The sequence below is a fragment of the Camelus bactrianus genome, chromosome 19, assembly GCF_048773025.1.
Source record: "Camelus bactrianus isolate YW-2024 breed Bactrian camel chromosome 19, ASM4877302v1, whole genome shotgun sequence".
Taxonomy (NCBI): Eukaryota; Metazoa; Chordata; class Mammalia; order Artiodactyla; family Camelidae; genus Camelus; species Camelus bactrianus.
The window spans coordinates 33,045,081-33,069,483 of NC_133557.1; the positions used below are offsets into that span (position 1 = coordinate 33,045,081).

A 24,403-nucleotide genomic window follows, 5' to 3' on the forward strand; every position below is an offset into this window, starting at 1 on the left:
GGGAGGCCGCGCTACGGCCATGGGAGAAAGGACCCCCAACCCGCGCTTTACCACAAACTCAGACGTACAAAACCCCTGGAAAAAAAATCAATAAACATTTATTTGATACAGTCATTTTTAATACATACAGGTGATGGCCCACCCCCGCACCACTTGGGACCGAGGGGCGGGAACGAGGACCGGGGACAGATGGTCACTAGGCGGGCAGGGCCCGAGCTCACCGTCAAAACATCTTGCAAATAAACACTTTGTAGATAGAATATATATGTATATATATGGTTACAAGTGATAGCTGGAACCTCTCTTCGAAATGCACTTATTACGGAGAACTGGCATTAGAAAACCCAAAGTACAGGATGTGTGGCTGCCACGCTGGAGGTGCTGGCTGCCCCCAGGCCCTCAGGGTAGCTGCCTGGGGCCCTTCGAGGGGGCGCACGAGAACAGGCCCCCTCCCCGAAGGCCAGGGTGCACCCATTCTTTCCCTTCCAAACAGAGAGACAGGAGGGGGGCGACCACTGCGAGGGCCACCAGTCACACCAGGGGACACTTGTCTGCCCTTGCACAAGCAGAAAAGTGCATCCTATTTGTGTGAAGTGTCGGTCTCTTGAGTCATCCCTTTCCTGTTCTCAGGGCAAGGGGGTGGGCTGGGCCAGAGGTAGATCTTCAGAAAGGGACCTGACATTGTGCCCTAGGCTTGGGTCTCAAGCAGAGTCCACGCCCACCTGGTGAGGGGGGTCTGCCACTTGGGTCCCTCTCGCTGAAGGTGTCAGTCAAGGGCAGGTGGCTACCTGGCTGCATTCCCACCAGTGTGGGAAGTGGGCAGATCCCACTGAGCCACCCAGGGCTCTGCCTCAGTGGGAGGAGGGCTCTGCACACCAGCGAGCCACTGCCACCCACCAGCCAGAGCAGGGGGAGCAGGGAGGGAAAAGGGAGGGAGAGCCCACTTTTGGCAGCAGTCCCCATGCCCACTTTAAAGACAAAGAAGAGGGTTAAAGTGCTAAACATTAAGTTACCCAAGATCCCACCTCTTCCCACACATCTCGGAGGGTTCCCGTGCCAGGGACCACACGTGGACTTCAGGGGGTGACAATGAAACTCATCCCCCAGCCGAAACCAGCCCCTGCTCTCCAAGGGCCAACAAGTACCTGAGAGGCCAGGGTGGGTGGCTGTCCCTAGCAGAGGTGTTGAGGTCCCACCTTCTCCAGCCCTCGGTGACAAGGACAAAGGGCACGTGGGGCTCCTGCCAGCACCTGCTCCCCGGCCCACAACGAGGCTGCTCCTGCAGTAGCTGCCCAACCCACCTCTACCTCCACCAGCTGCACACCAGTGACACCCAGGAACACAGGAAAGCAAGCCCTCTTGCCCCAAAACCCACGCCGCTTGCCTAAGCTTCGATGCTGGACCAAACCTCCATCTGCCCAAGCCTCCACCCATGGATCTCATCAGGTGCCAGGGAGTCCACGTCTCTCCCCTCCCCACATATCGGGCCAGGACGGCCTTAGGTCAGAGCATTCTAACCAAAGGAAGAAGCCGGAGACGGGCAGCATGGCAACTCAGCCCTAGAGCCCTCCTGGAAACTGTCTTCCGAGTGCAGGGTGAAGAGAACTGAGCCCACACTGGAGCCCCTCCTCTCCAGGGGCTGGGGGCAGAGGGCTGCCCAGTCAGCACTGCCTCCCTGAGCAGGGGAGGGACCCCAGCCCAGCCCCCAGAACCACCGTCGGCACCAGGAAACCCTTAGCACCAAAATGTCAGATTGTTGTGAATTTTTGTATAAAAAACAGAATAAAAAAAAGGTTGTCACTTGTCACAGCCACAAGACTGGCATCCACTACACCCAGGAGACACACGCACACGGGCAAATATCAAAATTCACATCATCCAGGATCGGCAAGGCCGAGCCCTCAGCCCACCCCCACCCCCCAGGCTCCATTCAAATTCAGCGGCTCTGAGCATCCCCCGTCCCTGCAATGCCACATCGGAACGTGGGGCCCAGGCAGGAGCCCAGAATCCATGGGGCTGCTTCCTCAGGGTGCCTGGACTCCACCTGAACCAACCTGCAGACCTCACCATCCTTGGGGCAGCAGAGGGAGCCAGGACAGAGCCCTGGAGCTGCCACCACCCTGCTGTGACCTTGGCCAAGCTCCCTTGCCAGCCTTCAGCTCTCATTTCAAAAGGCCACACAACCAGAAACGAAAGAGCAGGTAAAAAGGGTGCAAGGAGGCGCCCATGGGAGCTTGGCCATGGGCCAACCCAGACCAGCAGGCAGAAGGCTGCTTCCCACAGTGGTCACTACTCAGAGCCAAGCCCCCATTCCCTGCCCCACATGGCTGTGGGCCCCACATGACTCCAGAACCCAGCCTGGCCCATCCCTAACCCAGCAGGCTGCCCAACCTAGGCCAATGGCATTAGCAATGCTGGAGGCTGAGACCAGAGATGGCTTCACGGGGCCCCTCACCACTGCTCCCGCGGCCCTGCAGTGGGAGAAGCAGAGCCGCTCTCTTGCCTCAAGCAGGGAGCGCTACTGGGGATGGCAGAGCAGGGCTGCCTCCCACCACCGGGCCAGTGGGACAGGGGCTCGGGCCCAGCAAGGGTTGTACAGCAGGGGAGGGTGGGCCCAGAGAGGTAGAGAGAAGTGCAGGAACCAGAAGATGGCTGGGGGAATGTGGGGGGGTCATGGGAGGAGGGACCTTGGTGGGGGGTTGGGGGGACGGGTAGGGCTGGATGGGGCGGGGCACAGTTGAGGTGGGAGGTGGAGAGTTGGGAGGGCTGTCAGATCAGCACGGCAGCTGTCAGACTTGGGGTCTGTCCTGGGAGGTAGCTGTGGGGTGCTGGGGTTCCAGTGTCAGGTCAAGAAGTGAGGCAGCCCAGAACCACAGGGCACCAGGCACTCCCAAGCCTTGGGCCCAAGGAAGCAGGTAGGGCATGAAGCTCACACACCAAGGGCCAGAAGGCCATCTGCCCGCTCCACGCTGCCCCCAGGGCACTGAGACCCAGGCCACAGGCCCTCCTCCTGGCCATCCAGGACCAGACTCTGCCGGCTGGGAACGTCCCTGCAGACTACTGCACCGGGAGCCCCTGCCCGGCAGCCCCAGCCCAGCGTGCCCTGCAGTGGCCTATACAGGGGAAGGGCCACCTTCGAGGGAGAGAGAGAATGGGCTGGCCGCCCCCACTGGACAGATGAATAGGCAGGGGTGGGGGGTGGAGACCTGGAGGATGGGAGGTTCCAGAGCCCCACCCTGGACACAGGGGCTTGGCCAGCGTGGGGACTGGGCCCCACCCACCTGCCAAGCTCCAAGCTCACTTCTCAGGTGCCTTGCTGGCTCCCACCTTCCGGCCAGCGGAGCCCCGGGCCCCCTTGTCTCTGCCTCCTGGGGGCCAGTCGTCCTGGCGAGGAGGTGTCCTGGGTGCCAGCTCCTCAGGGGGCCGTTCCTTGGGCTTGCGGCCCCGCTTCTTTCCACCAGCCAGACTCTTCTCCTCCTTCTTGGGCACCGGAGAGTCCTGGCCTTTGTGTCTGGGAGGCGGGTCTGCCGAAGTCCGGAACCAGTTCTGGGAGAGAAGAGCAGTGATGGAGAGACTCTGTGGCCGAGGACACCGAAGGGCTGAGCGGCCGGGGACCCAGGGTCTGGGGCTCCCAAGCCTCTCAGCACTTCCAGGGAAGCCAGATGCCACTTGCTCAAAGACCACACGAGCTGCCACCCGGACACCCCTCACCCAGCCTGGCCCCTCCATGGGGCCAACTGGTCTAGCCACAGGCCCAGCAGGGCTCTCACGCCAGGACCCCGTCCCTGCCCCACCTCCGCGTGGGTCTTGAGGATGTGGTACTTGACGCCGCTCTCTGAGCCGAACTCCTTGGGACACAGCAGGCAGCAGTACTTCCCCACCAGGTGGTCCCCCTGGAAGGCAAGGGGCAGTCTGGCCCCAGAGGTTGGCGCCCACCCCAGCCCTTGGAGGACCAGAAGTACCCAGATGTAGCCAGGACCCCCCACCTACCCCTTTGGCTACAGGGTCAGGGGCAACTGCAGCTTATCTGGACAGGTAGCCAATGGGCGGGCTTCAGGGACCCACAAAGCCACTCTGGCAGGGCCACCAAGTTGCCCTGATGCGGGGGAGGAGAGGGACGAGGAGAGGGTAGGGAGAGGCAGGTGTCCCAGGGAATGCCCTCACCCCAAGCCCAGGTCGGTGTGCCCACCTGTCCCGGTACAGACAAGGAACCCCCATGGCGGGACAACAACCCAGGACTGACTGGCCAACAGCTAGGGCTCGGGGTGGTGCGGGTCCTGGGCTGGGTTGGCCATTAGCCCCACAGGGGCAGGGCGCACACCCAATGTGTGGGGACCCCAGGGGGAGCTGGGAGCACTGAGGACACATCGTGCCCAGGAGAGGGCCTGTGGACTGACCTTGCTGCAGCTGGCCAGATGGGCCTTGAGGCCAGACACACTGGAGTAGATAGCTTCGCAGCACTGGGGGCAAAGGGCAACCATCGGGGAGGGCCTTCCTGGAGGTACCCCCACACAAATGGACACTCCTTGCTCCAGCCTTTGGGACCTGGGGTCCCTCTGGGGCAAGTGGCAGGCTTGACCCCAGGAGTCATGAGGTGTGGGCAGGCCAGGCTATGAGGACTGAGGTCGAGGCCTCTCAGCCTGCAAGATTCCATCTGAGGCCCCTGTGGGGGCCACGTGGAGGGCTCCCCTCCAGGCCACATCTGGGCCCTCCATCCCAACTCCCAGTGTCCACAAGCCCACCCCAGCCTCCCCAGCTCACATCATTGGGGCAGTTGACATGGCCCTTCTCCTTGACCTCGTTCTTCCACGCCTCCAGCAGCTGGGGGTTCAGCACAGGGAGGCCTGGCCGAGTGTAGTTGAGCTGCAGAAGCCAACGGGCACCAGTGTGAGCGCCAACCGACATGTCCAGCTGCTCTGAGAAAGTCCTCAGCTGGGTCCTCCATGGACCGGAGGCTTGCCCAGGGGGTGAGCAGACAGCCCAGTCACAGGGGGCTTCAGGCTGGGGCATGTCCTGCTCAGAGACCAGGAGGCTGTGGCTCACCCTCGCGGTCTCAGGCACCAGGTCATCCTTCATCCGCCGCTTGGTCCAGTCCCGGGCCAGCTCATCCTCCGCGATCTCCTGCAGGTGGAACACGGCAACCTGGGCCGACGTGCGGCGGATGCGGCCACTGGGGGTCCGCTCGACACCCAACAGGTCCTCAGCCTCGGAGGGCTTGTCCTCGGGCTCCTCAGGGGGCTGCAGGGTGAGGAGGCCAGGTGAGCCACAGGAGCCATGCGCTTGGAGGTGTGGGGACTGGGGGCACATGCCACAGAGAGGGAACACATGAGCAAGCATGCTGGGGACACGGGGGCCCATCCAGGCTCACTGCCCCGGTACAGGTGGCTGGCAGGAAGGGAAGGGACTGCAAACGCAGTAGGCAGCAGATGGACATGTCTGCCCAGTGCCCGAGGGATGGGGGAGCCGGGCTGCGGCCGCTCACCGGGGCCATGTGCTCTGAGCGCACGTGGTAGTCGTGGCCAGCCTTGGAGCGGTAGGTCTTGCCGCAGTGGGCGCAGGGGAAGGAGGGGCTCTCCACCTCACAGGGCGGTTTCCCGCAGCGTCGCTGGTGGTACTGGTAGCCCATGAGGCTGGAGAAGGCGGCCCCGCAGCCCTAGGGTTCCGGGGTCAGGTAAGTGGCCAGTGAGGGTCGGCCGCATCCTACACGGTGCCCACACCCGGGCTGCCCACTGACCTCCTGCGGACAGCGCAGCCGCCCCATCTGCTTCAGCACTTTCCGCAGCCGCTCCCGCTCCTCCTGCTCGCTCCCCTCTGAGGCCTCGGCATCCGAGGGCTAGGGGGCAGGCCCAGCCTCAGTGCCCCCTGCCCCCACAGGACCCCTGTCCCGCGGCTGGGGCACGGGCATCCCCGGTCAGGTATGGGAGCCACTAAGCCCTGCAGTGGTGTGCTGACGAGAGGTGAGTGGTCAGTGCTGGGCAGGTGGGTGGGTCAGAAAACAGCGGTCAGTGGGCGGGGCTGGAAGGCAGCTGGGCCCACTGGTGTACCTTGGCGCTGTGCTCAGCCATGGTGTGGTAGTTGAGGCCGGCCTTGGACTTGAACTGCTTCCGGCAGTGCTGGCACTTAAGTGCATCCTGCAGCTGCAGCCAGGACCCACCTGTGAGAAGCTGGCCCCGGGGTGCCCCCTCCCGGCACTCTGGGGGCAGCCTTACCTTCTGGCACACTTCCATGTGCTTTTTGAGCCCCACGAGGGTCTTTCGGGTGACCACATTGCAGGTGGGACAGACAGCCTCACCTCGTTCGTGGATGGCTCGTTGCCACTGCTCCTCAGGGCCACCTGTAGGGTCAGAGCCAGAGCCTCAGGGCCCACACTCAGCCTCCGTCCCTGTGGTTCAGGATCTGCCCCACAGTCGAGACCTGGCCTGGGCCCCACCACATGGCAGCCCCCACCTGGGGCTGGGTGGGCCACAGGGGCCGGCACCTCCTTGCTGACAGCGCTGGTGGGGGCCGGCACCTTCTTCCGCATGTCCTCGGGGCCCGGCCCCTCCTGCTTCTTGGCACGGTGAATGCGGGATTTGTCTTCCGCCTTGGCTAGGCCTGTGTGCACATGTAGGTGGAGCAGGTGTGGGCCAAGGGTGCCGGCACACCTGTACATGTGCTGAACCCCGCAGATGCCTGGCTGGCCTGAGGCCTCACCTTTGAGTCCGAAAGTCCCTGAGATGGACGGCTGCTCCCCTGTAAACTTCTTGGGTGTTTTCTGTTTCCTTCCTGACTCGGGGGAGAGAAAACAGGGACCAAGACTCTGGTCAAATAACCATCGGGAGGCACCGCCCCTGTCCCAGCCACTGGCCCCCGCCCTCATCTTACTGTGCTTTGTGCGCTCCGCACCCTCCTCAGGCGGGGACACAGAGCCCGAGGCCCTTAGCGCCTCCTTGCCTCCCAAGGGCCTGCTGCCCAGAGAAAGGGGGCTGCTGCTGGATTCTGTGCTCTGCTGGAGGGCCGAGCTCTGGCCGGTGGTGGCTGGGCCATACTCCCCGTTCTCCGGCCTCGCCTGCTTGGGTGGAATGGGGCAGGCATCCAGGCCATCTGCAGCCCTGCAGGGAGCAGGGAGGTGAGGGACAGGAGAGTCCACTCTGGGCCCTGTGACCCCCAGGCTGCAGCTGGAGGCACCAACCCCAACTCAGTAGGAGCCCCCGTACCTTTTCTTACCGCTGCTCCTCCCCGCGGCTCGAGGAGCCTTGTTCTCAGACTTGGTCAGCAGCACCATCTTGCAGGGCGGTGTGTGTCTGCTGATGGCAATAGGTCTGCTGACCGTCACTGGCTTACTGACCACAATGGGCCTGCTGACCGTCACCGGCTTTGTGACCGGCATGGGTTTTGTAACTGTCACGAGCTTTGTCATCGGCACTGGCTTGTTGATGGTCACCGGTTTGGTGACTGGCACCGGTTTGGTGACTGTCACTGGCTTGGCGATTGGCACAGACTTGGTGACAGGTATAGGCTTGTTGACTGGCATGGGCCGGCTGACCGTCACTGGCTTAGTGGCTGGCACAGGCCGGCTGACCGTCACTGGCTTGGTGACTGTCACAGGTCGGCTGACCGTCACTGGCTTGCTGATGCCGATAGGCTTGCTGATAGTGACAGGTTTGCTCACTCCAATGGGCTTGCTGACCCCAACGGGCCGACTGACGGTGACCGGCCGGCTAACTGGCCCAGGCTTGGGGGCAGGCAGAGGCCGGTCCATGTGGTTCCAAATCCGGTGCTTCTCTAGCTGGGTCTTGGAGGTGAATGCGGCCTCACAGAAGGGGCAGGGAAAGGTGAGCCTTTCTGAGATGGCACCCTGGATGGAGAGGGCAGGTGTGGGGTGGGGTGCCCAGGCCTCTGCCCAGACACCCCTGAGCCCACAGCCAGGGCAGGGCAGGCCCCAGGCCTCCTCTTCCCCAGCGGCAGCCCTTACCCCTCGGCACCGCTGGTAATGGTACTTGAGCCCGTAGATGCTGGGGAACTCCAGCCAGCACCCAGAGTTTGGACACTTCACCCTCGAGTGCGCCTTGAACTCATCTTTCCACTGGTTCATCAGGGAGAGCTGGGCGTGGGAGAGGCCAGGCTGCTGACCCCACAGCTGCCCAGGCCTCTGCAGCGCCCTCCCCAGGCCAGAGCCCTGCAACCCTGGATTACAGTAGGAGGCAGGCCCCCTGAGGAGCCTCAGTGCACCAGACTGTTCCTTGAGCCCCACAGACACGATCCACTAGGCCCCAGGCCCTGCCCTGAAGCCCTGACACACAGAGCGGCCGGCTGATGTAGGCTGAGGGCTCACTGCTGCTCGTGCAGGAGGCGAGGCAGCGGGCGTGCCAGGCAGACCCCCCAGGAGCCCCACCCAGCCCTCAGGGAGCTCACAGGAATGTCTCGGAGGGCCTGGCTCTCGGCTTTTGGACGCCCCTTTTTCTTCCCTTCTGTCCTGTCGCTGGCTGAACTTCCCGAGTCAAGGCAGAGTGGGCCCTGACTGGGCACCGTCTGCCCACCCCGGACCATCGGCAGCCCTGCAGCACACAACACACCGAGGCTCAGAGGCTGCATTCCCCACAGCCTCATTAGCCACCCAGGGGGCTAGTCAAGCCTGGAGCAGGGCATGGGGGGCAGGAGGCCACAGGCAGCCAAGGATAAGAACCCAGGACCCTGGGCTGCCTCCACCCTGGGAAGCTTCTTAGGAGCCCAGGCGGCCAGCTGGGCACCTAGAAGCTGACATCCACGGAGGTGCAGACCCAGCCCCGCTGCCCATGACCACCTGGCCTGACTCTTCTTACCTAGCTTTGGAGGGTCGTGGAGCATGGGAAGTCGGACCTCGTTCCGGCTGCCATCCTTCCCAGGTCCAGTCTTGCTGGACCCTGGAAGCCGGCGGCCTCCTCCAACACAAAAAGGATCGGTCATCTCTGCAGAGCAAGTGAACAGACCTATGAGGCCCATGAGGCCCAACTCAGGACTTGAAATGGGCTGTTCTTGAATCCTGCCCCCAGGTAGGTCCACTCTTTGGCCCAAGGAAGGGGAGCCGACCTACCTGTGCTTTTGGCCACAAGGGAAGCAGGTGATGGAGTGAGGGGTACTTCTGGTTTAGGGAAGGGGCTGCCCAGCCAAAGTCTCCCCAGACCCAGATGACCCAGGAGATACCGTCAGCTTGGAAAAATCTAACCCTCTTCTGAGACCCTCACCAGCCCCACGGGACTCCCTCTGTCTCCAGACACACAATCCCGGAGAGTGCGAGAATCAGAGAATCACGTACCTCCTACCTAGTGCTGGGCTGTGGGTGGCCCCGGGAGAGGTGCGGTGCCCTGGAGGAGGGAGGCCAATAATACCCCTCTGGGGGCCAATTATTACACCGGTGTGGCTGTTGGCCTATAGGCTGTGCTGGCCCGGTACCTTGGGACACCTTCCCCCACAGCCCCACCCAGACCCAAGGCAATGCCCCTGGACAAGAGCGGGTACCCTTGCATCCTTCTCCCCAGAACACAGATGGAAGGCAGCCAAGGTGGGCCCTGAGGGCCCCAGCCCACTCTCCAACTGCACACACACCCCTCCAGGGGGAGCAGACCAAGGACCCCGCAGCACCTGGTTCTAGTCCCTGTGCCAGCTGCATCACCCTACCTGACCCTCTTCTCGGCCCTGTTTCCAGCTGGGGGCCCTCCCACCAGAAGGAGGCCTCACACTGGACCCCTCAGCCACCCTCCACCTGGCTGACCTCCTCCTCATTTCCACCCTCAAGAGACTCTCCATCCCCAATCTACAGGCCCCCCAAGCACCACTCCATAGACCACCAGCCACTGGCCACAGGGAACATTCCACTGCCCCAGGCTGGGCCTCTGTGGGCCTGTTCTGCTGGGGTCCCTACACCCTGAGAGCTGGGGGACTCTGAGTTCACTGAAGAAGGTAGTAGTGGTGGGGGTTCTGTGGGCAGGTGACCCCTCCCCTGGTGGTTTCCAACTAACATATCAGAGGGGATGGGAAGGAGCTGGTGTGCCTAGGAGGGTCCAGGGGCCATCTGGGCAGAGATCAGGAAAGTTACTGCCCACGGCCATGGAGATGCCTATACCCTGAGCCTGGGGGAGGTCTAGAGGGGTCGAAACAAACTTCTTTGAAGTCCTCACACTGCTGCTTCTGAGGTGACATGCTAGCATCAGTCACCCCAGCCCCGTGACGACCCCAGCCGCGGGGGCTGAGGGTGCCTGCTGAGCCCACCTTTCCAGTCTTTCTCCAGCTTAGGTGGAGAATTCAGAGTTCCCGGGCCTGGGGCAGAGGCTGGACTAGGAGTCAGAGACCCTCCTTCTATCTAGACCCTGTGACTGGCGCACCAAAAAGAGAAAGGACTTCCACCCTCCCAGAGGGCCCAGCAGGGTCGTAGAGGTGGGACCCTCGCCGAAGGGCTGGGGGGAAGGGGTGCCACGCGCTGACAGCAGGCGACGCTGGCAGCGGGACCGCGGCCAAGGCCGCTCGGCCCCGGGACCCCAGCCCAAGCCTGGGCGCGCAGATGAGGCGGGCCAGGGGACGCACACCTGGAGACTGGCCTCACCACCCACCTGTCACCTGTGCCGCGTGCGGGCCCGGCCTGGCTCCGGAAGGGCCGATCGCGGGCGCCTTTGGGGTGGGGGGGCCCAGAGGCAGTGAACCAAAATGGCGACTTTTTCTGGAGAAGGAGGAGGCAGGGACGCGGCGCCGGCGCCGGGCGCGGGGCGCGGAGCTGGGGTACGGGCGCGGCGGGGGCGGCAGGCTGGGGCCCCGGGCTCGGCCCCACGACCTGCGCTCGGGGTCAGGGTCGGGGGCGCGGCCGGCGCGGAGGCGGCCTGGGGGCGCGGCTGGGGGCGCGGCAGGGCGCTTACCTGCGGCGCGCAGCGGGCCAGGGCCGGGCAGGGGCCGGGGCCGGGCCGGGCCGGGCCGGGGCGCAGGGCGCGGGGTCCGGGCGGCGCAGGCTGCGCGCCGCGCTGCGCACATGCGCGCTCCCGCCCCTCCCACCTTTGACAGTTTTACTGTGGGGGGGAGGGGGCGAACTCTCGCGGTATTCCTGCAGCCGCTCCGCGACGGGGAGAGACGGGTCGGGGGAGGGGGCCCAAAGGGCTAGCCCGCTCGCCCGGCTCCCGATCCGTTGCCTGCATGTGCTGAGCCACCAGTGCATGGTGGCCAGTTGTGCCGCTCGCAGGGCAGGAGGCGTTTTCCAGGCAATGGGGTAAACTGAGGCACGATAAGGCGCTGGGTACTGCCCCCTAAGCCCAGCGCGCAGGAACTGAAGGGACTGAATGTCTCTGAGTCCTGGCCCTGGGAAGGTGCGGCTGTGGCAGCCGCTGTCCGTTGGGACCTTGAACTCTTGGTCCCCACCGGCCTTCCCCCTGCAAAGCAGGATCTGGCCTCTTTTCCAACCTGTGACCATGTCTTCTTGTGGCCACCCTCAGGGAATCGCCTGGCCCCTGGCAGTGCCGAGGCAGTTTGAGGCCGTGGGCTTTATTGGGGTTACTGACCATTGGAGCAGTGTTTGTCTACTTTTGGGGGGGTAGTCCAAAATCAGCGGCCAGCACCTTGCTCCTCTGTGCCCCAGAACTGGGCTCTTGGCCGGGAAGGTCGTTTCAAGTCTAGGGGTGATGGGGCACCAGCCTCACCGAGACTTGAGAATGAATGAAGCAAGGAAGGAGTTGTAGTTGGGAAACAGAGGCACAAGGTGCACCCCTTCGCTGAGCCCCTTCCACCCGCTCTGTCCACACTGGAGCAGCTTTGGCTACACAGCTTGTGGGCAGGGCACAAAGGACAGGGGTAGATTTGGGGCCTGCTTCTTTCGAGGGAAAAAGTGCCCACAGTGGGGCAAAGGCAGGGTGGGGCCCTCAGTGGGGAGGTAAGTTAGTCCTTCCCTTGGAAATCAGAGCCAGAGAGGCCCATGTGATCCTTCCCTCATTCCTGTGCCTGGGGTCAAGACATGCAGGACTTGGGGAGAGGGGTCAGTGTGTGTGCCCTGAAGTGCATCCAAGGCTGCCAGCTTTCCCTGTGTAAGTCATGTATGATGCATCTGTGTGACGATGTGTGTCAAGCAGTGTCCTGTTTGGTGTCAGGGTATGTCTGTGTGTCCTGTACTAGGTGAGAAGGATGCCTATCGTGTTTTAGCATTCAGGTGATGTAGTGTGTAGGAAGGTGTCTGGGTCTCAGCCGGTGTTTGTCCAGGCAAAAGCGTGTCTGGCGATCAGGGCATCGTGTTATGTCATACGTGTTGTATATGGGGTGTGCTGCACCTGGTGTTTTTCTGTCTGTTAGGTGATCATGGGATGCTGGGACACTGTGTATCAGGTATGTTGTGGGTCTGGATGCTGGTGTCATTGTCTCTGTGTATGAGCGTCTGTGTGTCCAGACTGCAGCGGTCAGTTTCTGCCTCTGTGTATTTGCTCGTCTGGTTGCTGTGTGGGTATGTGTATCAGTGCATGTGCTGCCACACGTGTGTTTCTTATCTAAGTGCATTGCCCTGTTGGGGTGCTAAATGAGGACCCCAGGAGATAGCTACTTCAGATCTCTGAAACCTGTGAATGGACTTTATCTGGAAAAGGGCTTTTGAAGACATAATGAAGTTAAGGATCTAGAGATGAAGAGATCATTCTGGGTTATCTAGGTAGGCCCAGTGACAAGTGTCCTTGTAGGAGGGTGATGATACCACGGAATCCAGGGTGGAGTGATGGGAGAACCCGGGATAGGTAAGGAAGCGTTTTCCCCTGAGCCCCGGCGGGAGTGCTGTGCCGCTGAATTTCAGGCGTGCGGCCTGAGGAACAGTGAGGAAGTCCATTTCTGGTGTGTTAAGCCTCCCAGTTGTGGTCATTGGTTACAGCAGCCCCAGGAACCTAACACACCTGTGTCCGAGCGTCTGGGTGCGGTCCACAGGGCTGAGCCCTCCTTCATAGCCTTTGCCAGCTAGCCTGGCAGGTCCGGGCGTAAACAGGCACCCCGCCAGGATGGAACACCACTGCCCCCTGGTGGCCACAGCTGGAGACAGCTGGTCCCTGACTCCCTACCCCACATGCCTGGTTGGCCAGAGCGGGACACCACACTTAGGTCGCTTGAGAACCGGGTTTATTTCTGGTCTTTTTGTCAGAATGTAAAAAAGTTAGCACAGAACAAGGAAGACAAGACAAGCATGGTGGGGCCAAAGGGACAAGACAAGGAGGGGGAAGGAGGTAAGGGAAAGGGCTCCCGGAAAGGGAGCTGTCCTGATGGCAGGAGGTGGCCAGGGGCACTTGGGGCAGCCAGACAGTATAAGGAGCTTCCCGTGGGGGACACAAGGGATGGGAGGCACCAGGCGAGTTGTTCGAATTCCACTTGGGACCTACACACCCAGCCTCCCATCCTGAGGCCAACTCAGAGCACAGAGAAGGGGCTAGAGGCTCAGCCTCATCTGTCCCTGAGATTTTCAGAGTCCCCTAGGGGAGTAAGTGGGCAGAGGAGCAAGAGGGTGGGGGTGCCAGGACCACTCTTGCTATCCCTCTGCTGGGCAACGCCAGCTAGCCCCAGACCTGGGACTTTCTGGCCCACAGGGCAGTTGCTCAGATGCTGGCTGGGTCTCCAGTGGGTGGGGCATGGGATGCAGCCATCAGGACAGTTCTTGTGTGGACCCGGGATTTCCTGGGAAAGGGACAGTGGGAATGCCCACCCATGACTATGCCTCAAAGGTGATCTCCGTGACCCTGGGAGGAGAGGGATGTTTCCAAACCAAAGGCCAGGACACGGCTGAGCCCAGTGCTGGGTATGGGGTGTGGGGTCCTCACTGTGCCACTCGGGTCTCGGGTGCGTGTCCCAGTTCCCGCAGGTAGCCGAGAGTGTGGTGAGAATTTATGAGAATAAATGAGTGAAAGCACTTGGCCCACTGCCCTGCCAGGCCAACACTGATGCCCATCCTCTGGGCCGGGGAAGGGGAGGGCACACACCAAAGGGAGCCTTGGCAGTTTGTCCCACCTGTGCGGGCAGTCCTCTGGGTGCTTGGGGAGGGCCTAAACAGGGGGCAGACCTCCAGCCCTGGGAGAGAGCAGGATGCCTAAAGGACATGTGACTTAGCAGGCGATGGAGGACAGACATTAACGGGGTGAAGGGAACATAAATAAGCAGGCTCCCTGGGAGTCTAGGGGACGTCCAAACCCTCTCTGGCTCCAGGTGGCTGTCCTGCATGCTGCCAGCAGCACCAGGGGGTGGGCCTGGGCTCAGGTCCTAGGACGAAGGGCCACACTCAAGCAGCCCCTGCCCGCCCAATCCCAGGCACAGCCCAGAGTGCACAACCAGAGGTGGCTGGAGGTGGCAATTCTGGTCCCACCTGTCCACGGGACTGGCCTCAGCCCCTGGGGCCTCCTGCAGGGTCCCAGAAGGGCTGCGCAGCCAGCTCTGCCTCGTCCTTGTCAGGGGCTCCGGTCACAGTGCTGAGGTCTGGGGTTCAAGCCTCAAGCAGCAGCTAGGACATGTTTCCAAAGGAAGCTACGGGGTGGATGGGGGTAAGGAGGGTTGGGGATCTCCAGCATCATCCACTCTGCCCTGAGTGCCGGATGGACCTTACTCGGGTCCCGCACTGCTGAGGTCAACTCACCCACCCTACTCTGGGACCTCAAAGCCCAGCCCCTCCCTCCCTGCCCCCCCAGGCCTTTCCAAACCTCTCCGGCACTCCTGGCCCCTCCCACTGACCTTGGCTGAGCAGCTGCAGGCTCCGCCCCTCCTCGCGCACCTGCAGGCGCAGCACCTGCTGCAGCACCTCCTGTCGTTGTGCCTCCTGTGCCAGCCCCATCCGTTGCAGCTTCTCTGCATTCAGCCGCAGCAGCGCCCGGCCTGGGGGGTGGGGAGATGGGTCGAGCCGAGGTCAGCATCCAAGGGGCTTCAAGGGCAAAGGCAGAGAGAGAGAAGGGGGAGGGGGACACAGAGAGACTCAAAGACAGGGAGGGAGGGAGAGAAGGAAAGATGGGGTGGGTGGGGGGAGGCAGAGACACAGAGGGTGACTCAGAGAGACAGGGAAAGAGAGGGAGACAGGCAGAGGAGGACAGGGATGAACAGAGACTGGCCAGAGCAAAGCCGGGTGCAAACTGAAGCAGAGAGACTGGGAACAACGATGAAGATGCTGCAAAGAGATGAAGATGCTGCAAAGAGACAAAGACCCAGAGGAGAGAACGACACAAAGAAGACAGAAGCGGGGAGGGGCGAGGGGGCTCTCTCTCTAGTGCCCCTGGGTCCCTGGGCCTCCTGCACCCCAGCCCCTGGAGCCCTCCAGCCCCCAGGCCCACACCGGTGATGGCGTGCTGAGAGAAGGCCTCCACGTAGACGAGGTAGTTGTGGGGACAGTGCTTCTTGAGCCACTTGCAGACGTCCTGCTGACTCCACAGGACCACCGGCCTCGTCAGGCCACCCAGCGAGGGACTCGTGTGGTATAGGCCATAGTGGTCAGAGTACCGGCCCTGTGGGGAGAGGGGTGGCTGGTGGAGCAAGGTGGTGAGGAGGGTGGGGGCTCAGGGGGGTGTAGCAGGTGGGTACCTGGGGGGCCTCTGTGCCTGGCTGTTGCAGGAGCTTGACTGGCCGGCCGCCAGCTGCCCTCTGGCTGCGGGAGTCGTGCCATGTGAGGCTGGTGCCTGGCGTCCGAGGCAGGTGGCAGGGGATGCTCTCGGCAGACACCGTGTGCTCCAGGAGGGTCTGACAGAAGCTGAAGTGGGCAGTGGCTGCAGAGCAGGGGTGCTAGGTCAGAGTGGTCAGGGCCAGGCCAGAGGCTCCTTGCCCGGGGCCAGCTTCCTGCTCGGCCCACTTTCCCTCCGCTGCTTTCCCACTAGGGGTTCCCAAGCCCCCAAAGCAGATGGAAGCTTGCGAGAACTGTCCTGAGGACTCCACCCAGCCCAAAGCTGAAGAACTGGAAACACCTCTCCCAGTTAGAGTCCACAGTCTGTGCTCTGGGGAAAGGATAGATTCTGTTTAATTAGAGAGAGATATGCCCACCAGGAAGTCCAGCACTCAGAGCCAGGCGAGGGGCTACCCTGAGACAGCCCAGCGCTGCCTTGTCTTGGGCTGGCACGTGCCACATCAGACCAGGGCCCGTGCACAGGACTTGCCTATGAGGAAACTCTGGCCCCATGGTCCTGGAAGACCCTGTGTGGTGGGGAGACCCTCATGGGTGAGCTACCCACCCCTTGTCATCAAAGGCACTCAGTCTATGCCACCAGACCTGGCGTTGGAGGCTTGGCCTCTGTCCTGTTGTGCTCGCTGGCTGTGACAAGAAGCCTGAACTTTGGGCAAGCTGACGGGGTTCCTGCTCCCTTACCTCCCACAGGCCCCTGGCCCCAGGGCAGCTCCTGTGCATGGAGGGTGTCCAGAGGGCATGGGCTGCTTCGTAGAAGCGGGCAGGGTGCAGCCAGGTGCTCAGGGACCAAGGGTGATGCCTTGTGCTTTATATTCCAATACCAACTTCATTACATTCATCAAGTTTTGGTTTTCCCGTAATTTCTGTGCTGGTTGCTGACATGACTCCGGGGAGGGCAGGCACCTGGATGGGCCCCTCCCAAGATCTTGCACAGGTCTTGGTACACAGGAAGTGCCCAGAAACATTGTGAATGAATGGCTGGATGCAGGAAGGCTCTGCTTGGTGTCCACAAGTCAACAGAGCCCTAGGGAGAGACAGGAAGTGGGACCCAGCCTTGCCCCCATCTTTATAGCACACAGGCCCACCAGCAGGATCAGGCTCCCCTTCCAGGGTCCTTGACCTAACCCATTCATCAGGAGAGTGAGAGACCTTCCCCCAACAGATACAGCTCACCCCCCCCACACACACACACACTGAGGGCAGGGTTTGGTGATGTGCCCAGGAGGTCTCGGTAATGGGGGAAACCCACATCTTACTCCCCCTCCTTCCACCCCATAAGATGCCTCCTTCCTCCTCATATTTGCAACTTTGTGAATCAGAAATTTGAGGTCTGGGGTATGAGACAGGGTGTGGCCAGTGTGGCGGCACGGAGGTGGCTTCTAGTACCATGGGAGAAGACTTGTTCTAAGCCAACACCGGTCAGGGGACAGGCACCTGGGTGACAGGGCTTCGCCTAGCTGGGCCTCATACCAGCCAGGCCCAGGCCAGAGAACCAGTTGGACGCCTCTGCCTGTGCCGCACCTGTCCCGGGCCGCCAGACCCCTCCCATTTCCTGCCTGCGCTCAGGGGGGATCTCCATCTGTTCAACAGTCCGTTGCTCCCTCCCAGCCCCAACCTCAGAATTCCAGTAGGAAATGGGGTGGGGGCTCCTGAGACCGGCTGTGGCCTCGGCCACCACTCTGCTCCACTGCAGGGGCTGGGGAAGATTTTCTCCGCGCAGAGGAAAAAGTGACCGCAGGGTGGTGCTAGCCTGGGGGACAGGAGCCCCCGCAGGTCACCTCCCCCTAAGGCGCGCTGATCCCTAAGGCCTGACCGCCGCCCCTTCATCCCCGCCCCAGCGCAGGACAAAGACACCAGGGACCCTGTTCGGCCAGGACGCACCCACGACTCCGAATGCAGCCGCCGTTCGGAGTCCGCCAGGACCCGCCCCTGTCCCTCTAGGTCCTCAAGCCCCCAGCCCGCGATATCCCCCGCTCCCGGGTCCAGTCCCGCTCACCGTCCACATCCCGGCGCTCCCCGAAGCCGGTGCGCACAGCCCCGGCTCGGCCTCGCGGGGGGCTCAGTTTGGTCCTCAGCTCCGTGAACATGGGGCCCGCGGGTCCCCAGCCCAGCCCGTGCACACGCCCCTCGCCGGGCGCAGGGCGGCCCGTGCGGCCAGCGGGGAACGCGCGCCGCCGCCCCGCCCCAACCGGCCCCGCGCCCGGCGAGTCTGCGCGGCGAGGCACCTGCCGCTGAGCTTGAGAGCGGGGCGCGCTCCGGGAGCTCCGAGTTTTGTCGGCGGCGCGCGGACCTGCGTACGCGGAGGGTGTCTGCCGCGGCGAGGGGCATCCGTGCGCACCCAGGCATGGGACTGTGCACCTACAAGGGGTCCAGGCTCTGAAGGATCTGAGGCAGGGACGTAGGGGTGCATTAGTTCCCTGTGTGTGTGGAGGGTGGGGGGGTATCCTACCTGCTTCTGGGACCCTCTGCCCACTGGGACCCAGGTCGAGGGCCCAGACCCCCCCACCCCCAGGTCCCTCCATTCTCCCACGTCGGTTTACTTACTTATTCCTTTATTCGTGCATTCTCTGGGCCTCTCCGGAGGGCTCTCCTTCAAATAGCCACTCACTTTCCTAGAGAAGCCAGTTTGACCCTCTCTTGCCCCCCACCACACTATGAAGGTCAGGAGGGCAGCTGGGGTCTCTCTCTTTCCCTCTGTAGCCCCAGAATCTGACTCAGTGCCCACGGTGTCACTCCAAGGGGCTCAGCTGGGAACAGGGAGGAGAGAGAAACTCGGAGGAGGCCGCAGCAGACAGGAGGGATGTGTCTGGTTCATGACCCCTGTGAGAAGTGTTTGGGTGGGCTGGGGGCTACCTGGTCCAGCAGAAGACCAGACTTGTGACTAGCTTTTTGCCTGCTCTGCCAAAGAGACCGAAGGCTCTCCCCAGGTGTATGTGGGGGCCAGAGGATGTCCTACACCCACCCCAGCAAAGGTGCACACGGACAGGCAGACATGCATGCATAGGACAGTCTTGCGTATCCACCTAAAACATGAACACAGATGATCTGACTTGCACCAGTGCCCACCAACACACTCAGGTAGATTTGCACTGAATCCACCCACATGCTGTGACCGCCTATGCCCACACACTGACTTACTCTGTTGCATTTATTTATTTTCATCAATTAGCTGCTTAGGGTCTGGGCTCCCACCGTCATCGGAACCACCAGAATCACCGGGATGTTCAGGGTATGGTGGGGGTGTGAGTGGGGCTTGTATAGGTACCAGCGCCAGGACCGAGCCCAGAAATCTGAGTGCGAAGAGCCAAGGCAGCAGTCTGCACACGGGGGCACCGCAATCACGACACATACACACCGCACAAGCTTACACACTGGCTAGGTGTGCAGCCCGCTCAGATGTGTTAGGCCCTGCCCCAAGCCAGGGCGACTCTGAAGGGTAGGGTGGGCGGCTCAGGGGTCCCTGACGACGGAGCTGGCTTAGGGTGGAAGGGGACCCATGGGTCCTGCTCAGACAGGCACGTCTCGGAAATGCATCGAGAACAGGCAGTGAGAAGGGACGCCCCAGGCTCAGCGCCGAGGTCCTGCGGAGCTAGTCCAGGAAGATGTCACCAGCCCACCGCGCCGCGAGCAGGCGCTGCCGCGCGAGCGCTCGCCGCATCTCGGCCTCTCGGTAGCGTCCAGAAACCACTGGAAGCCGCGGGAAGTCGCGTTTCGGGAACTTCCGCCCGAGGAGTCCGTGGTGGGCGGGGCTCCGCTCTGCTTCCGGGGCGCGGGTGACGCAGGCCGGCGGCCTCTTCCTGCGGCGGGGCCTGGGACAGCTGTGGTCTTTCGCCTCGGTCGCGGCCTCTGTCCCGTTCCTTCCCCGTCGTCGGTATCACCAGCGCCATGAACAAGAAGAAGAAGCCGTTCCTGGGCATGCCCGCGCCGCTCGGCTACGTGCCGGGGCTGGGCCGGGGGTGAGGCCTGGGGCGGGCCGCGCGCTGGGCGCAGGGGCCCGCGCAGGACCCGCCGGAGGCGGCCGGGTCGGGGCAGCCGCCGGCGGCGCGGGGAGGGCGAGAGTAGTGCTTGCGTGGGGTCTGAAGGGTGCCGGGCGGCGTGGCGCGGTCCGTGAGGGAAGACGGGCGCTTTGGGTTAGGACAGACCCGAGGGAGGCGCCTGCCGCCAAGGGGGGGGGAAACCTGGACTTCGCGCGTCGGCTCCGAGCCCGGTTTTCGTCTCCGAGGTGGGTGGTGACACCGTCTTGCTGTCGCAGGGGCGAGGGGCCGAGTCCCTGTCACGTAGTCAGAGCGCCGGGGCCACCCTCCCCAGGCCGGGCAGACCCCCGGCCTTGTCGTGAGCATACCTGATTCTCTCCCCACCGCCCCGGCCACTCGCTGTGCCGTGTTGGCCGTCATGCACTGCTTGTCCAGACTCCCAGCTCCCCAAGGCCGGATGGCATGTGTGAGGCGTCAGAGTCCCCCGTGCCTGCCACACAGATGACTGCCATAAATTGAGTAAACAAGCAGTCATTGTCATCCTGTTTGTTGTTCGTTTGGTTAGGAAGGAAGACAGTTGTTTCTCCCTTTGGGCATATTATGGGTGAATTATGTTATGGATGTCACAATCTGGGGTACACACAAGTCTAAGATATTGACACCATCTTCTGAGAACCTGTAGTTTACTAGGAGAGATGTGGTATTTGCATAAATAAGTACACAGAGGAACAGATTTAGAACTCGGGTTCTAGCAATCAACATTTGAGCCAGTTTGGGGTAAGATTCAAGGTTAGGAGACACTGATGTTTTCTATGTTGGGCAGTTGAGGAAAGAGATGAGGCATGGAGGAAGAGGAGGGAATTGCCAGGAGTCTCTGTGAGTAGAATGTGTAGTGGGCGGAGGTCACAGGAGCCAGAGCTCCTGCAGGCACTGGAGAGGCAGAGCTGTGCTGAAGCAGAGGAAGGTTACCTGCCGGGGAGCTAACTTGGTTGCCAGCTGTGATGGGAGGAGGGATTTTGGAGGTAGACCCGAAGGACTTGGTGATGGCGGGGAGGAGGCAAAGCTCATGCCGTGGTGCCCAGGATGCACCGCCACTGTCAGCTGAAACAGCTCAGAGCAGCTGCAAGGTGGTCACAGAAGAGGAACTCTGACTGGGCCAAGGGGTCTGAGGTCCTGCTTGGATTTGGAGAGGAAGGTGATTAGCAGGTTGTTGAAAACGGGAAACTGGGACTTGGATGAGGAGAGGGTTCTGGTACCTTGGCGAATCTCTGTCAAGGAGGTTGGAGGGTGGCAGAAGATGGCCTTGGTAACCACCTCAGGTTTCCCTCCTGAGGAGAACAGATCTCTGATGTTTGGGAGCACGGCCTTGTGTGGTTCCTGCCACCGGCACCTTGGGAGGTTTCCCAGAGGAGTTGGAGGTGCTGTCACATGGCTACCATGGAGGGAAGAGCCCAGGGACAAGGCCAGCCAGATAATCAAGCATCTTGGGGTCTCCTGCAGTGCCACTGGCTTCACCACCCGGTCAGACATCGGGCCTGCCCGCGACGCCAATGATCCGGTTGATGACCGCCATGCGCCCCCGGGCAAGCGGACGGTGGGGGACCAGATGAAGAAGAGCCAAGCTGCGGACGATGATGACGAGGACCTGAACGACACCAACTACGATGAGGTGACCCGTGCTGGCTGGCTGGCCGGCGCCCACTTGCCCCACTTCTCACCCTACTTCTCACCCCACTTCTCACCCTGTGACCCTGTGCGCTGCGGGCACTGGGGGTGGCGGGACACTTGCTATCTCAGCTGCTCACGGACTGGGGGGCTCGCTCAGTGTGAGGGGGAGCAGGAAAAGTGGAAAGAAATATACACTGTCTTCAGAAGAGGTGCGCTTGCACATGTTAGAGCTGCTGTGTTGGGTTTTGTCTCGACCGGGCTTTAATAAACATTTTAAGTGGAATTGGTGGTAATATCTGCTTTCTTTTGCTTTAGCAGTCATCTTCTTAGTTGGTATTTGGTCAGCTGATGTTTTTTACAGGCGTGTTATGACAGATGGCATTTCTCCCCAGAAGAAAAGATTTTTAAAAATTCAATTCTGAAATAAATTTTTTTTATTTTATTGTTTGGTGGGGGAGGTAGTTATATTTACTTATCTGTCAATTTTTTAGAGGAGGTACTGGGGATTGAACCCAGGACTTCGTGCATGCTAAGATGTGCTCTGCCACTTGAGCTATGCCCTCCCACCTCAGTTCTGAAATAATTTTAAATTTACAGGGACTTCCAAAAGTAACATGAAGAATTTCTGCATCTCCTTCACAAGCTTCTCCCCATCTCACATGACCCAATACTAGTCTTGAGGGAGGTTGAAACTGATGCAGCATTGTTAACTAACCTCCAGATCTTTTCTGAATTCTACTGGTTTTTCCACCTCTGTCATCATGCTTCTGGCCCAGGACCCAGTCCAGGATCCCACGGTGCATCTGTGTCCCCTTCTGTGTCTCTTTTGATTGGTGCGGATACTCTGCCTCTCATGCCCTTGGCTCTTGAAGAGTACTCATCAGCTCTTTTCTTATCCCTCAGTTTGGGTTTGACGATTTAAAAAAATGCTTAGCAAGCATTTTGCAGCCATACGTGCTCTGTTTCTGCTGGTGGGGGCTGTGCTGGAGGAGAGGCTGATCTCTGTTGTGTGCTTCTCAGTTTAACGGCTATGCTGGGAGCCTCTTCTCAAGCGGGCCCTACGAGAAGGATGACGAGGAGGCGGATGCTATCTACGCGGCTCTGGATAAAAGAATGGATGAAAGGAGGAAAGAGAGACGGTAAAGCTCTTCACACTCTATTTATCCAACTTCTAAAAAAAGTTTTACTTTGGTTTATTTCAGACTTGGAGAAAAGTTGCAAGAATAATATGTGTGTCTGCTCAGCTTTGCGGTCACCTGCGTCTTTCTTTAAGGCAGTCACACTTGGAAAACCCTGGGCTGTTGCAGAGTAGCCTGGGGACTGGAGTGGAGAGCTTTCTAGAAGTCAGCAGAATTTGGGGAATTAGTCTGACTACACGTCAGGGTTACCATCTTCGAAATGTGTGTGGTGATGTTGGTCACTGTGTACTAGGTAAATTAGAGGTTAACTGAAGATGGCAGGTGAACATTTCAGTCCTTGTGGGCAGGTGCTGTGTCTGGAGAATCTCGGTCCACACAGCAGGGCTGGGCTGGGCTGGTGGGGACAGACTGCGTGAGCCTGGGGGAGCGAGGCCCAGGCAGGCCGAAGGAGGATGTGCCTTGAGTCTTTGGGGGTCTGTTGAGGGAAGACCGCTCTCCCGCAGGGGCCCTCGGGTGGATGTGCTGCATTGAACTTAGTCCAGCACGTCTGCTGTGTTGATGTCACCTCCGTGGCAGCTTTCTGATTCCTTGTCCTTTCTGGGGAAATTTATGCAAAGTCAGCACAAGGTCTTGCAAACTATAATAAGTTTTATTACTTTATACTTTTTTAAAATGTTTTATTACAGAATGAATACATTCTTATTGTAGACTATCAGGGCAGTGAGAGTAATTGTGGATAAGAGGATAACACTTACTTGTAAGTCTGGAATGTAACGGTTAACATATTGGCTCACTTTTTTCTTTCTGTTGCTCATCATACGTACAATTTTGTTACTTCCCATAATATATGTAGAATTTTAAAAATTTTCACGGTTTTTTTTCAAGATTTTTTTTTTTTTTTAGAACTTTTTTGGTACTACTTAATTAATTAATTAGTTAACCAATTTTGGGGAGGAGGTAATTAGGTTTATTTGTTTATTTTTTAATGGAGGTACTGGGGGTTGAACCCAGGACCTTGTACATGCTAAACATGTGCTCTACCACTGAGCTATATCCTCCCCTCAAGATTACTTTAGAAAAGAGAAATACTGCTTTTCAGTGGAGGTTTAGAAAAATGTTATTAAATCAGTGTGAGTGAATTTATATATGTATGTATACATACATATATAGTAATTAAATGTGCATGGTTCGTGTATTAAAGAAGGTTTGATTCCAGTCTTCTGGCATTCATTCATTAACACATAGAAAGTTGTCGTATTAAGTGGTTTTAGGGAAGTGTTGTCTTTTGAGAAGTTTTTGCGGGACAGACAGGTAGAGGGAGCAGTGGGGCGGACACTCATGCCCTGTGTGGTCTCTGTGCTGCACACAGTTTGCACATTTGCTTCTTCTGCATCCGCAGGTGGTCTTCGCTGGGCCCCTCAGGGTGTCTTCACCCCAGCACCGAGTAGTCCGTCTTTGTTAGCCAGTCCACATCCCATTTTCCCTGCTTGTGCCCAGAACAGCATAGAACTGCCTTTTCCGGGCCAGGACACAGTCGGAGCCACCCCTCAGCGTGTGTCCCGCCTCCGCCCATCTCCTCAGGGTGCCCTTTTACTTGTTACGCTTTCAGCATTTCCTGAGGAATGGAAAATTGGAGCCTGAGGCTTGATTAAAATCTTCGGCCAGAAACGGAACGTCTTCGGCCAAAAAACCTGGCGGGGATGTCTGTGTGTGCTTTCTGTCAGAAGCCATGATGTCAGACCATCTCCAGCCCACAGAAGGGTGTTTGTCTTTTCTAGGCATTCATTTGTCGTAATACTTTCACATTCCCACCTGACCTTCTAGAGGAAAGTGTACATCTCAGTGTTGGGAAGTCTTAGCTGCTGGGCTCATGTCCACTCCAGTTTACCCTGCTTGGTTGATACTTTGCCAGTTTCCCACTGCTCTTTGTGTTCACATCTGACCTGGTCCTAAATCACCAGCAACCTAGGAGCTCTCAGTTCCTGGAGGCCAGTTAGCATGTGGGTGAGGATATA

At 60.0% G+C, this 24,403-nt stretch overlaps 3 protein-coding genes across 8 annotated transcripts in view; 1 reads left to right on the plus strand and 2 right to left on the minus strand.

Annotated features, from left to right (window-relative positions):
* Window positions 1–76: 76 nt before the first annotated feature.
* ZNF512B (zinc finger protein 512B) lies at window positions 77–11,004 on the minus strand. Of its 4 annotated transcripts, XM_074347688.1 has the most exons (17): window positions 10,866–11,004; window positions 8,802–8,927; window positions 8,395–8,537; window positions 7,955–8,083; window positions 7,197–7,837; window positions 6,865–7,091; window positions 6,694–6,765; window positions 6,448–6,594; window positions 6,210–6,334; window positions 6,045–6,137; window positions 5,735–5,833; window positions 5,483–5,653; window positions 5,044–5,238; window positions 4,762–4,863; window positions 4,398–4,460; window positions 3,795–3,893; window positions 77–3,546 (listed from the first exon to the last, which is right to left on the minus strand). In XM_074347688.1, exons 1-17 carry the CDS (start codon window positions 10,975–10,977, stop codon window positions 3,298–3,300), a joined length of 2,793 nt encoding a protein of 930 aa, XP_074203789.1. In that variant the 5' UTR covers window positions 10,978–11,004; the 3' UTR covers window positions 77–3,297. The 4 variants fall into 4 exon arrangements, with proteins under 4 accessions (XP_074203789.1, XP_074203788.1, XP_074203792.1 ...); XM_074347687.1 differs by having other exon boundaries at window positions 6,045–6,334; XM_074347691.1 differs by lacking the exon at window positions 10,866–11,004 and adding an exon at window positions 10,566–10,744 and having other exon boundaries at window positions 6,045–6,334.
* Window positions 11,005–11,210: 206 nt separating this feature from the next.
* Window positions 11,211–19,249, minus strand: SAMD10 (sterile alpha motif domain containing 10). Of its 2 annotated transcripts, none has more exons than XM_074347704.1 (5): window positions 17,604–19,249; window positions 15,514–15,695; window positions 15,269–15,437; window positions 14,717–14,817; window positions 11,211–14,472 (listed from the first exon to the last, which is right to left on the minus strand). In XM_074347704.1, exons 1-5 carry the CDS (start codon window positions 18,127–18,129, stop codon window positions 14,410–14,412), a joined length of 1,041 nt encoding a protein of 346 aa, XP_074203805.1. In that variant the 5' UTR covers window positions 18,130–19,249; the 3' UTR covers window positions 11,211–14,409. The 2 variants fall into 2 exon arrangements, with proteins under 2 accessions (XP_074203805.1, XP_074203804.1); XM_074347703.1 differs by having other exon boundaries at window positions 12,147–14,472; window positions 14,677–14,817.
* A 108-nt stretch (window positions 19,250–19,357) lies between these two features.
* The window catches only part of PRPF6 (pre-mRNA processing factor 6), a 37,198-nt gene continuing 32,152 nt past the window's right edge, over window positions 19,358–24,403 (plus strand). For both annotated transcript variants that reach the window (XR_012500723.1, XM_074347692.1), the window contains exons 1-3: window positions 19,358–19,563; window positions 21,082–21,250; window positions 22,270–22,388. Coding sequence is in view for 1 of the 2 variants with exons in the window: in XM_074347692.1 (XP_074203793.1) it covers window positions 19,493–19,563; window positions 21,082–21,250; window positions 22,270–22,388 (359 nt within the window). In the remaining variant the exon portion in view is untranslated. The remainder of the gene's footprint in view (window positions 19,564–21,081; window positions 21,251–22,269; window positions 22,389–24,403) is intronic.